General features: G+C 51.9%; 1 protein-coding gene across 1 annotated transcript in view; it reads left to right on the forward strand.

Moving 5' to 3' along the window:
• Window positions 1–7,337, forward strand: part of L2HGDH (L-2-hydroxyglutarate dehydrogenase) — a 40,278-nt gene extending 32,941 nt beyond the window's left edge. Inside the window, exons 9-10 of the mRNA XM_060261400.1 lie at window positions 1,981–2,112; window positions 5,964–7,337. Coding sequence (XP_060117383.1) covers window positions 1,981–2,112; window positions 5,964–6,159 — 328 coding nt within the window. The 3' untranslated portion in view covers window positions 6,160–7,337. The remainder of the gene's footprint in view (window positions 1–1,980; window positions 2,113–5,963) is intronic.
• The last annotated feature ends 5,721 nt before the right edge of the window (window positions 7,338–13,058 follow it).

Genomic DNA, 13,058 nt, shown 5'->3' on the forward strand with positions numbered 1-13,058 from the left:
GTTATATCTTGGGTTGGGGTGGGTGGGGCTTTCATGCCTCAACTAGGGATGCTGATGGAAAGGTGGAGACTTCTTCCGCTAATGTCATAGTTCTGTCCCTGTTGCCTCTCTTAGTAAGTCACTCTTGAGGGTCTGCGTCGGTTTCAGGTTTCCAGTTCCCACTTTTCCAGGTTTGGTGTAGTGGTTAAATGTGCGAGAACCAGTTTGGTGTAAGTGTGAGGATTCTTATCTGGGAGAACCGGGTTTGATTCCCCGCTCCTCCACTTGCAGCTGCTGGAATGGCCTTGGGTCAGCCATAGCTCTCTTATCTGGGAGAACTCAGTTGGATTCCCCACTCCTCCACTTGCACCTGCTGGAATGGCCTTGGGTCAGCCAGAGCTCTCTTATCTGGGAGAACCGGGTTTGATTCCCCACTCCTCCACTTGCAGCTGCTGGAATGGCCTTGAGTCAGCCAGAGCTCTCTTATCTGGGAGAACCGGGTTTGATTCCCCACTCCTCCACTTGCACCTGCTGGAATGGCCTTGGGTCAGCCAGAGCTCTCTTATCTGGGAGAACCGGGTTTGATTCCCCACTCCTCCACTTGCAGCTGCTGGAATGGCCTTGAGTCAGCCAGAGCTCTCTTATCTGGGAGAACCAGGTTTGATTCCCCACTCCCACACTTGCAGCTGCTGGAATGGCCTTGGGTCAGCCATAGCTCTCTTCTCTGGGAGAACCAGGTTTGATTCCCCACTCCCCCACTTGCAGCTGCTGGAATGGCCTTGGGTCAGCCATAGCTCTCTTCTCTGGGAGAACCGGGTTGGATTCCCCACTCCTCCACTTGCACCTGCTGGAATGGCCTTGGGTCAGCCAGAGCTCTCTTATCTGGGAGAACCGGGTTTGATTCCCCACTCCTCCACTTGCAGCTGCTGGAATGGCCTAAGGGCAGCCATAGCTCTCTTATCTGAGAGAACCGGGTTTGATTCCCCCCTCCTCCACTTGCAGTTGCTGGAATGGCCTTGGGTCAGCCAGAGCTCTCTTATCTGGGAGAACCGGGTTTGATTCCCCACTCCTTCACTTGCACCTGCTGGAATGGCCTTGGGTCACCAATAGCTCTCTTATCTGGGAGAACCGGGTTTGATTCCCCACTCCTTCACTTGCAGCTGCTGGAATGGCCTTGGGTCAGCCATAGCTCTCTTATCTGGGAGAACTCAGTTGGATTCCCCACTCCTCCACTTGCACCTGCTGGAATGGCCTTGGGTCAGCCATAGCTCTCTTATCTGGGAGGACCGGGTTTGATTCCCCCCTCTTCCACTTGCAGCTGCTGGAATGGCCTTGGGTCAGCCATAGCTTTTGCAGGAGTTGTCCTTGAAAGGGCAGCTGGCTGTGAAAGCCCTCTCCAGCCCCACCCACCTCGCAGGGTGTCTGTTGTAGGGGGAGAAGATATAGGCAATTGTAAGCCGCTCTGAGTCTCTGATTCAGGAAAGGAAAAAAGGAAAGGTCCCCTGTGCAAGCACCAGTTGTTTCCGACTCTGGGAGACGTTGCTTTCACAACGTTTTCATGGCAAACTTTTGACGGGGTGGTTTGCCATTGCCTTCTCCAGCCTTCCCCAGTCATCTACACTTTCCCTCCAGCAAGCTCAGACCTCAGAAGGATGGAAGGCTGAGTCAACCTCGAGCCAGTTACCTGAACCAGCTTTCGCTGGGATCGAACTCAGGTCGTGAGCAGAGCTTAGGAGTGCAGTACTGCAGCTTTAACACTCTGCACCACGGAGCTCTTGCTCTCTGATTCAGAGCAGGGTATAAATCTGCAGTCTTCTTCTATTAATTGCTCACTTGCTTGGAAGTATCAATGATGTCTGGTGTATCTGTTGCTGGTAGGACAGAGAAGTGGGGGACCTTTGAAATGCAGGCAGTGTGCCGAATGGTGTGTTTATTTTATATGACGATGAGGGCAGCGGAAGATCTGTCCCAGTCGGTTTTACTTACCTGTTTCCCTTCCAGTGGCTTGTGGAAACTGGTGTGCAGGAACTTCTCTTACGGAATGGGTGAAATGTACAGAGCGTGTTTCCTTAACGCTCAGGTGAAGGGGCTCCAGAAATTCATACCCGAAGTTACCATCAATGATATACTCAGGTAAAACAAACAAACAAAAATCTCTTGCGAATCTTAAAAACATGCAAAAATATTGAGCAAGGTCTTCAGCTGTTTTCCCTCCTAGTTATTTATTTACATCATTGACTCATGAAAGCGCTTACCCTGTTGTGAATTTTTGTTAGTTTTAAGATGCTGCTCAACTCCTGCTCTTTTCTGCTGCCAGTTTGGTGTAGTGGTTAAGTGTGCGGACTCTTATCTGGGAGAACCGGGTTTGATTCCCCACTCCTCCACTTGCACCTGCTGGCATGGCCTTGGGTCAGCCATAGCTCTGGCAGAGGTTGTCCTTGAAAGGGCAGCTGCTGTGAGAGTCCTCTCAGCCCCACCCACCTTACAGGGTGTCTGTAGTGGGGGAGGGAGATTAAGGAGATTGTGAGCCACTCTGAGACTCTTGAGTGGAGGGCGGAATATAAATCCAATGTCGTCTTCTTCTTCTGCTGCTACAGACAGACAAACACGGCACCCCTTCGTGATCTATCACTGGGACTCAGAGCAGACTACATAGACTGAGTCAATAACGTTGACTGGATGGGACATTCAGTAAATGAGAGAGAGTGACAGTGTGGGGGAGGAAGGGAGAGAGCAACAGCGAGGGGGAGAGTGAGAGAACGACAGCAAATGAGCAAGGAGGAGAGTGAGGGAGCAAGCAAGAGAGAGTGAGAGAGAGCGCGAGAGCAGCAGCAGCGAGAGAGAGGGGGACAGTGAGAGAACGACAGCAAGCGAGCAAGGAGGAGAGTGAGGGAGCAAGCAAGAGAGTGAGAGAGAGCACGAGAACAGCAGCAGCGAGAGAGAGGGGGAGAGTGAGAGAACGACAGCAAGTGAGCAAGGAGGAGAGTGAGGGAGCAAGCAAGAGAGTGAGAGAGAGCACGAGAGCAGCAGCAGCGAGAGAGGGGGGGAGAGTGAGAGAACGACAGCAAGCGAGCAAGGAGGAGAGTGAGGGAGCAAGCAAGAGAGTGAGAGAGAGCAGCAGCAGCGAGAGAGAGGGGGAGAGTGAGAGAACGACAGCAAGTGAGCAAGGAGAGTGAGGGAGCAAGCAAGAGAGTGAGAGAGAGCACGAGAGCAGCAGCAGCGAGAGAGTGGGGGAGAGTGAGAGAACGACAGCAAGCGAGCAAGGAGGAGAGTGAGGCAGCAAGCAAGAGAGAGTGAGAGAGAGCACGAGAGCAGCAGCAAGAGAGAGGGGGAGAGCGAGAGAACAGCAGCGAGGGAAAGAGCGAGAGACGAAGGCCACTTTGACTCTCTAAAGCTGGAAGTCTTGTTGGGTCTGTGTCTTACTAGGAATCTCTGCTGTTAGATTCCAATGTTATCTTGTAAGCTGCTTACTGATCCTCTGATGCTGCTGGGTTTTTTGCACTCCACTTACAGACTGACCGAAAGTTTAGCGTATTTGTTGCCTGCCTGGAATCCCAGCGAGGAAGGTTGATTATCAATCATGATGATGAATCACGTCTGCCAAGAAAGATGCGTACTTTGGTGTAACAGCTGGCGAAACAGAGATTTTTTAAAAACACACAAGAGCATTTGCAGATAATCATTGAGGCATCAAACTGAAACTCTGGTCCAGCGGTGCTTCGGAGGAGCAGCTAACCCCAGCTCTAGTCAAGTCTAGGAGCACCATCAGGGCTTTTCCTGCAGCAGGAACTCCTTTGCATATTAGGACACACGCCCCTGATGGAGCCAATCCTCCAAGGGCCTACTATAACCTCCAGGAGGTTTGAGTACATCAGTGGGTATGGCCTTATATGCGAAGGAGTTCCTGCTACAAGAAAAGCCCTGAGCACTGTGACGGAACGGCCCTGGTTTGCCTACCAGACCCCGTTCCCCTTTTTGGAGGGAGCTATTTCTCCTCTGGCCACTTGGGCTCGCTGCCACCACCTGCTCAGTCTAGGGGTTCGGATTGAGAGGAACAGGACTCCCAATCCCCCCCCTCCAGCTCTGAGGCCAGGCCTCAAGGTCCTCTGCCACCCTGTACTTGGATATCACAGAGACCACAGCACTTCTTCGGGGAACCCTTGGAGGACTGGCACCTTATCCAACTACATGCCTTCCCCCTTTCCCCAGGGCCCCCTTCATCAAGCAGCGTGGTCTAAAGCGGTTGGGGATCTATGTGGTACAAAGTTTGACTGCCAGCATTCAAAACAGTGAAAATATTTAATTAGAAGAGAAAAAGAAAAAAAAAAAGCAGTTGCATGTAAAAGTTTAGCACAGCACCCGAACAACAACCAGAAGGACAAATAAAAGGTGGATTTAAACGCATCCTCCCGTCCCTGGTCTAACCTTGCCCTGCCTTGTGGATGACTTCCTCGTTCTGACTGCCTGGAGTCCCCCTCTCCCTCAGGAGAAGGCCTCTCCCACAGTCAGGAGCCCACAGACTGACAACCTCTCTCCTTGAGGGCCAGCCAAGAACTGACCTTTTCCCGCCTCACTCCAATAAAAAAAAAGAACTTCCTGCCCCTCTAGGAGGCTTTCCCCCTAGAGTTGATGGTTTAACTCCAGAAGGGAGGAGGGAGTGAAGGGAAGGCTAGGCCACAAAGCCTGCCTTAGCAGTTTCATGTTCCCTCCCAACCAAGCACCACCATTAACTAAGATGGCGTTTCTCCACAAGCACCATAACGGGCAACAGGATTTTTTTGGGGGTATGAGCTCTCAAGGGTCAAAGCTGTCTTCTTCAGATACTCAAAAGCCGATACGCCAAAAAAAATCATTTTGGTCTCTCAGGTGTTCCTGGCCTCAAATCCAGCTGTTCGGCCGCAGACCGACTGAGTCACCCTTCTGCAACTTACCTCAAGAGTCCCTTGGCACAAGACTTGGGGCGGAGTCTTTAGTTGGGGGGACATTTGTGCTTTAGTCTTGCTAGTCTTGTTTCTTTCTCTTCATTAAATAAGGGGAGGGGCGGTGGCTCAGTGGCAGAGCATCTGTTTGGTAAGCAGAAGGTCCCAGGTTCAGTCCCCGGCATCTCCAACTAAAAAGGGTCCAGGCAAGTAGGCGTGAAAAACCTCCGCTTGAGACCCTGGAGAGCTGCTGCCAGTCGGGAGGGACGGTGGCTCAGTGGTGGAGCATCTGCTTGGTAAGCAGAAGGTCCCAGGTTCAATCCCCGGCATCTCCATCTAAAAAGGGTCCAGGAAAGTAGGCGTGAAAAACCTCCGCTTGAGACCCTGGAGAGCCACTGCCAGTCTGAGTAGACAGACAAGACTGACTTTGATGGACCAAAGAGGGTCTGATTTAGTAGAAGGCAGCTTCATTAGGGGAGGGACAGTAGCTCAGTGGTAGAGCATCTGTTTGGTAAGCAGAAGGTCCCAGGTTCAGTCCCCAGCATCTCCAACTAAAAAGGGTCCAGGAAAGTAGGCGTGAAAAACCTCCGCTTGAGACCCTGGAGAGCCACTGCCAGTCTGAGTAGACAATACTGACTTTGATGGACCAAGGGGTGTGTGATTCAGTATAGGAAAGGTCCCCTGTGCAAGCACCAGTCGTTTCCGACTCCGGGGTGACGTTGCTCTCACAACGTTTTCACGGCAGACTTTTTACGGGGTACTTTGCCGTTGCCTTCCCCAGTCATCTACGCTTTCCCCCCAGCAAGCTGGGGACTCATTTGACCGACCTCAGGAGGATGGAAGGCGGAGTCAACCTTGGGCCAGCTACCTGAATCCAGCTTCCGCCGGAATCGAACTCAGGTTGTGAGCAGAGAGTTCAGACCGCAGTACTGCAGTACTACCGCTTTACCGCTCTGCGCCACAGGGCCGCTGATTCAGTATAAGGCAGCTTCATATGTTCATTGATAGAGAAATCCCTCTCCTCTATACCCTTCTGAATGCCCGCCTTCTCCTTTGTTTGCGCAGGGGTCCATCCGGCGTCCGAGCACAGGCCTTAGACAGTGACGGGAACTTGATAGACGATTTCGTGTTTGACGGTGGCACGGGAGAGATTGGCGGCCGAGTTCTTCACGTCAGAAACGCCCCCTCCCCGGCGGCCACCTCCTCCTTGGCGATTGCAAACATGATTGCTGACGAGGTGGAGAGGAGGTTTGAGCTGTGATCGGAGCCCCCGAGCTGCTGGGCTCTTCTGCCCTGTCGGCGCGCAGACGCTGCGATGTGAGCGATGCAGTCACAGACGTGGTAGGGAAAGCTGCTGGTTTGGGAAGAAGCAGCTGGGAATGGACTGGCCTGCTGGCTTAACGGCGGGCCCGGCAGAAGCCACAAGCAACCCAGGGTTCTGAGAAATTAAAGCAAAACAGCCGGGCTTACACACACCCTGGGGATCTGACAGGAAAGATTGGTCCACTGTGGATCCACAAGAGTGACTAGAACTCCCCTATCCCCCTTCTGAGACAAAATTGTTGTTATGTGGCAGGGTTTGTAGAGGGAGGGAGGCAAGGCAGTGGGTTCGTGCTGTGGCTTCTTGTCTCTATTTGTGCACTGCCTTAAGGTCCTCCTTTTGAACAGTGACCGTATCATCTCCCTTCCTTCCTTCCCCTCCATCTGTAAATCCCCAGAAGAAGACAGATCAGGGACATGGTCCATTCATGCTGCTGCTGCCACAGGTGGGGACTCTCTGTCTGGGGCACATTCATCTCACACTTGGGTCCCGCTCTGTCTATGCCAGGCCACACAGGGGATTCAAGACTCCGGGCCAGTCCTGGCAGTGGCAGGAACCCTGCAGCAAGCCCCAAGAAAAGGGTGTCCATTCTTCCCAGTGCTGGCTCGGCTTCCTTTCCTTCAGCGCTCAGATGCCAAGCAGAGCACAGGAGGGAACTGTTCTCCGGTGCCTTCGTCTCTCCCGGGAAGTTCCTTGCTGGGAGCTGAGAAGCAGCTCAGTTTTGAAGCGAAAGAACGGTTCGTCTCGGCGAAGAAGGTAAATTCCGAGTTCCCGCAGGAGGAAATGTCGTCGTGGCAAATCAAGTGATGGCACGCAAGCTAATAAAGAAATGGTTTTAATTGCATGACTCAGTATGCTCACGCGTGTAATCTTCCTGCCGTGGATGTTCCAGCCACGCAGAGATTCAGAATAAATGAGCAGTGAATTGAAATGCAGGGTATGTTTGTTAAATGCAATGCTGTAAAGGTGTACCGGGTTGGCGGGAGCCAACAGCTGATTAACTGTGGCAAATCATTCAAGGCATTCTTGCAGAGTTTTGTATGCAGTAGTGGGAGGTATACGCTTCTGCTTAAATCCAAAGATGATGGGAAACGATATTAAAAAAATTCTTTCCTGAATGACTGTGCGAGATCCCTTCGTTTTTGCCTCCAACAGACTACTTGGAGGTCGTTCTCGCTATATGTTGGGGTTCCTCGGTCGGCGCTTTCCCTGAGCCCGGCTTGGTGCCTGGTGAAACTGTACCTCTGGAGCCGGCGTCCCACCCTTTCTTCCAGGCCCAAAGCGGGAGGTTTTATTGGAAAGTGAGGACTCCAGAGCCTGAAGGACCGCTTCGATTTAATTTTAAAAATTCCATTGTGACTTTGAAAACTGAAAAGCAATTTCATTATTTATTTAGGGTCGTTATCCCCTGCCTTTTTTTCAGAGGCAGGGTAAGTAACAGGAATACTGTGCAGAGAGAGAGTTGTCTGTTGAAATCATTAAAACAGTCATTGAACATATAAGACAGAGGACACATCCATCATCTTCAAGCTATTACTCAAAAGAGTTTCCGGCTCATCATTAGGAAGAGCTTCTTGACTGTTAGAGGGGTTCCCCGGTGGAACAGGCTATCTCCTTGGAAGGTGGTGGGCTCTCCTTCCTTGGAGGTATTTAAACAGAGGCTAGATGGCCATTTGACAGCAATGAAGATTCTGTGAATTTAGGGGGAGGTGTTTGTGAGTTTCCTGCATTGTGCAGGGGGTTGGACTAGATGACCCTGGAGGTCCCTTCCAACTCCATGATTCTATGATTCTAAGAGCGGTTCCTCAGTGGAACAGGCTTCCTCTTTGGGAGGTGGTGGGCTCTCCTTCCTTGGAGGTTTTTAAACAGAGGCTGGATGGCCATCTGATAGCAATGAAGATCCTGTGAATTGAGGGGGAGGTGTTTGTGAGTTTCCTGCATTGTGCAGGGGATTGGACTAGATGACCCTGGAGGTCCCTTCCAACTCTAGGATTCTAGGATTCTTCAGGAGGTGGTGGGCTCTCCTTCCTTGGAGGTTTTGAAACAGAGGCTGGATGGCCATCTGACAGCAATGAGGATCCTGTGAATTGAGGGGGAGGTGTTTGTGAGTTTCCTGCATTGTGCAGGGGGTTGGACTAGATAACCCTGGGGGGTCCCTTCCAACTCTGTGATTCTATATCCTGTAAGTAGGCTGTTTGATAGCTGTGCCGGTAGGCGCAAAAGCTGATGCTGCCTCACTGCTTCCGGAAAGTGGTTCCACAGCAGCGAGGCAGCCACAGAGAAGGCCCTGGGTGGCGTAAGAGGTCATATTCTTGAGAATGAAGTTACTCCCTGTTGGGAGGAATGGAATGGATTCATAGGGATGGGAGCAAGTCTGTGGCGCCGGTCATCAAGGGCTGGACGCAGCTAAAGGGCAAAGGATGCAGCAGCCTTGTTGAACATATGAACCTATGAAGCTGCCTTCTACTGAATCAGACCCTGGGTCCATCAAAGTCAGTCTTGTCTTCTCAGACTGGCAACGGCTCTCCAGGGTCTCAAGCGGAGGTTTTTCACACCTGTTTGCCTGGACCCTTTTTAGTTGGAGATGCCGGGGATTGAACCTGGGACCTTCTGCTTCCCAAGCAGATGCTCTGCCACTGAGCCACCGTCCCTCCCCAAAATTTAAGCCAGTCTGGATCTGGTCAAAGTCTGGATGCGAGACCACTTCTTTTGCTGTATAAAGTTACATGGGGGTGGGTGGGGTGTGCAATAGGAGCTGTGCAAGCCGGTCTTAGAGCAGAGCTCCTTTCTGAATGAACGAGAATTCAGAATTCATACACCATCATGTGTGGGGCTCGAAAGCTGACTTACCCGCTGGGTTCATCTCCCTGTTCAGCCCCAGATTGTCCCGGTGGCATAAGTCACTTGTATCTGTGGCTTCGGTGATAGAAGAACCTCTGCGGCCGGTCATTGTTCAGATGCGACGAATTGGTTCCCTGCCCCCACCAGGGCCAATTAGCCCAACCTTTTTGCAGGGATTGTGGGGTCTAAAGTACATAAAAATAATACTAGGCGAGCTGATTACACAGACTAGACAGGTTGCCAAATGTGCAGAGATGCGTTTTTGCCTTAGTTTGGTGAGCCGGTTTGGTGTAGTGGTGAAGTGTGCGGACTCTTATCTGGGAGAACCGGGTTTGATTCCCCACTCCTCCACTTGCACCTGCTGGAATGGCCTTGGGTCAGCCAGAGCTCTCGTAGGAGTTGTCCTTGAAAGGGCAGGTGCTGGGAGAGCCCTCTCAGCCCCACCCTCCTGACAGGGTGTCTTGTAGCAGGAAAAATCATACGTTACCAATTTCAGTCGGATGTGGGGGAGGAAGGGAAAGGAGATTGTAGGCTGCTCTGAGACTCTGTCCTTGAAAGGGCAGCTGCTGGGAGAGCCCTCTCCAGCCCCACCCATCTCACAGGGTGTCTGTGGTGGAGGAGGAAGGGAAAAGAGATTGCAGGCCACTCTGAGACTCTGTCCTTGAAAGGGCAGCTGCTGTGAGAGCCCTCTCCAGCTCCACCCACCTCATAGGGTGCCTGTTGTGGGGGAGGAAGGGAAAGGAGATTGTGAGCCGCTCTGAGACTCTTCAGAGTGGAGGGCGGGATATAAATCCAGTATCTTCTTATGACATTTCCATTCAGGTTTTGTTGATTTTGGTTTTTAGTTTGGCGGGGGGGCAGTGATGATTGCTGCTGTGATCTAATAGGCCAGGGGTGGCCGACGGTAGCTCTCCAGATGTTTTTTTTTGCCTACAACTCCCATCAGCCCCAGCCAGCATGGCCAATGGCTGGGGCTGATGGGAGTCGTAGGCAAAAAAAACATCGGAGAGCTACCGTTGGCCACCCCTGGCTTTCATAGATTGCAGAGGAGCTGATTGGCTTTTGCAGGATGCCGTGCAGATTTTCATGCGTGCCAAACGGCTGAAGCAATCAGGGAAGGTATAGGGTTGGAAGGGGCCTGTAAGAAACCCCCCACGGCAGGGAGTCCAAAGCATCTATAACGGATGGCCGCCCAGCCTCTGGAGACCAGCAGTGATGAAGAGCTCTCCATCCCGCCCGCCCCCAGCTAACCAATCCAAAGTATGTTTTGCATATGAGCTGAGGGGTACAGAGGAAATCAGACCAATTTGAGAATGAAACCTTCGTTCGTAAGAAAAATGGATAATTTGTACCAAAGCAGGAGACCTGAAGGAGGGCCACAAAGATTATTAGGGGGTTGGAGCACCTTCCCTAGAAGGAATGGCTGAAGAGTCTGGAACTTTTCCATTTATTAAAGAGATGACGAAGGGGGGACACACAGGGGTAGTTTTGTAGAAAAATAGGAGGCGGAGCTCATTGGCATATGCTGCCCTCCCCACCAGCCAAAAGCAACCCGATGCAAGAAAGGAGAGCCCCGGACGAGTGAGGTCTCCTTGGGTTAGCTAGAGAGCCAGCCAGCCCAAGCAGGCCTCGCTCACCTGGGGCTTTCCTCGGCCACCCCCCCCTCCCCAGTCAAAAAGCCAGCAAACCGCTCGCTGCCCAAAATCACATAAGTAGAGAAAGGGTGTTAATGAGGGCTGCTGAGGGTGTGGCAAAGCCCCTGGTGGCTGGCTGCCCGCTCTCCTAATCCAGGGATTGTTATGCAGCTGCACCTCCTATCCAATGGACAAGGGACATCGGGAGGAAGAGGGGGGAACCCCCAGAAAGGTTCAGGAGCTGTGGTGAGCTCCTGCTGAATTGGAGGCGTTGGGACATGACAGAGGCTTGTAAAATTAAGTCTGCGATGGAGAGAGCTGACAAAGAGAACTTTTCCTCCATCTCCCAGTGTACTAGAACTCGAGAGCATCCAACGGAGCTGATGTGCAGGAGCTTCAGGAGGACCAAAAGGAAATGCTCTTTTACACGGAGAGTGGCTAAAATGTAGAATTCGTCGCCAGAGGATGTAGCGATGGCCACAGGAACAAACGGTTTTACAGGGAGGTTAGAGAGATTTGTGGAGAAGTCGATCCATGGCTACTAGCCGGGCTGACTGAGGGGAACCTCCACATTCGAAGGCACTCATCCTCTGAATCTCAGAGCCAGGGGACAACATCAGGGGAAAGCCTCGGCCTTTATAACCAGTTGTTGGCCCTCCAGAAGAACTGCTTGTCCACTGTGTGGACTGGATGGATGATTGGTTTGATAGCAGGGCTCTCGTTCCTCTTTAGATTGCTACAGCATCCTGAAAATTGCAGGTTGTTACGCTATCACCCAAACCAACTTAAGGGCTAGATAAGACTGAATCTCTCCTTCAAAACGGATGTCCCAACCCCACCCCACCTCAATAACAATGAAATCAGCTTCACGCCAAATTTCAGTTTACTGGGTGACGTGCTTGCCAAGGGTACCGCTTTACCCTTTTGAGGAAGAGCTGGGGAAATGTCTCGTTTTTGGACATCCGTTACGTTAGAAGAATCTGAAAATGGAACATTTCCCCAGCTCTCCCTCAAAGAGGATGTTTTAACTGGTCGGAGCATCTGTATCGCCCAGACATCTGGAATTTAGTATGCGTAGTCCAAAATACTGATTTGAACATTTGTATAGACCTTCCCCAAATGGGAAGATGCAGTTAAAACTAGGAAAATAAAAGTCCATTGGCACCTTAAAGCCCAGCAACGTATATTAAAATATGAGCTTGCATAGTCACAGCTATCTAGTGCAGAGTGGTAAAGCTGCAGTCGTGCAGTCTGAGATCTCTGCTCACGACCTGAGTTGGATCCTGGCAGAAGCTGGGTTCAGGTAGCTGGCTCAAGGTTGACTCAGCCTTCCGTACTTCCGAGGTCAGTTAAACGAGTTCCCCAGCTTGCTGGGGGGGAAAGTGTAGGTGACTGGGGAAGGCAATGGCAAACCACCCCGTAAAAAGTCTGCTGTGAAAACATCGTGATGCACCGGGTGGGTACACATGCATAGCCTAAGATAGGGGTCCCTAAAATTTTTCAGCCTGTAGGCACCTTTGGTACTCTGACACAGGGTGGGGTGCACAGTTGCAAAATGGCTGCCACAGGAGGTGGAGCCAATCACAAAATGGGTGCCAGAGAAGGTGGAGCCAACCTACAAAATGTCAGGAGTGAAATTATATATAATAGCACCTCTTTGGCATTTCAGACAGAAGCTTTGTTTAACAGGATGGCTCTGAATCTGCACAGACAATCAGAAGCCCTGCTGGGCAAGAGACCTGCTCACTTTTCTAAAAGCGCTCGATGGGTGCCACAAAACGTGCAGATGGGTTCGTGGTCCCATGATGATACTGGATTTATATCCTGCCCTCCACTCTGAATCTCAGAGCGGCTCACAATCTCCTTTCCCTTCCTCCCCCACAACAGACACCCTGTGAAGTGGGTGGGGCTGAGAGGGCTCTCACAGCAGCTGCCCTTTCAAGGACAGAGTCTCAGAGCAGCCTACAATCTCCTTTCCCTTCCTCCCCCACCACAGACACCCTGTGAGAGGGATCTCCCAGCAGCTGCCCTTTCAGGGACAGAGTCTCAGAGCGGCCTACAATCTCCTTTCTCTTCCTCCCCCACAACAGACACCCTGTGAGGTGGGTGGGGCTGAGAGGGCTCTCACAGCAGCTGCCCTTTCAGGGACAGAGTCTCAGAGCGGCCTACAATCTCCTTTCTCTTCCTCCCCCACAACAGACACCCTGTGAGGTGGGTGGGGCTGAGAGGGATCTCCCAGCAGCTGCCCTTTCAGGGACAGAGTCTCAGAGCGGCCTACAATCTCCTTTCTCTTCCTCCCCCACAACAGACACCCTGTGAAGTGGGTGGGGCTGAGAGGGCTCTCACAGCAGCTGCCCTTTCAGG

This window comes from Heteronotia binoei, chromosome 21, assembly GCF_032191835.1.
Source record: "Heteronotia binoei isolate CCM8104 ecotype False Entrance Well chromosome 21, APGP_CSIRO_Hbin_v1, whole genome shotgun sequence".
Classification (NCBI taxonomy): Eukaryota; Metazoa; Chordata; class Lepidosauria; order Squamata; family Gekkonidae; genus Heteronotia; species Heteronotia binoei.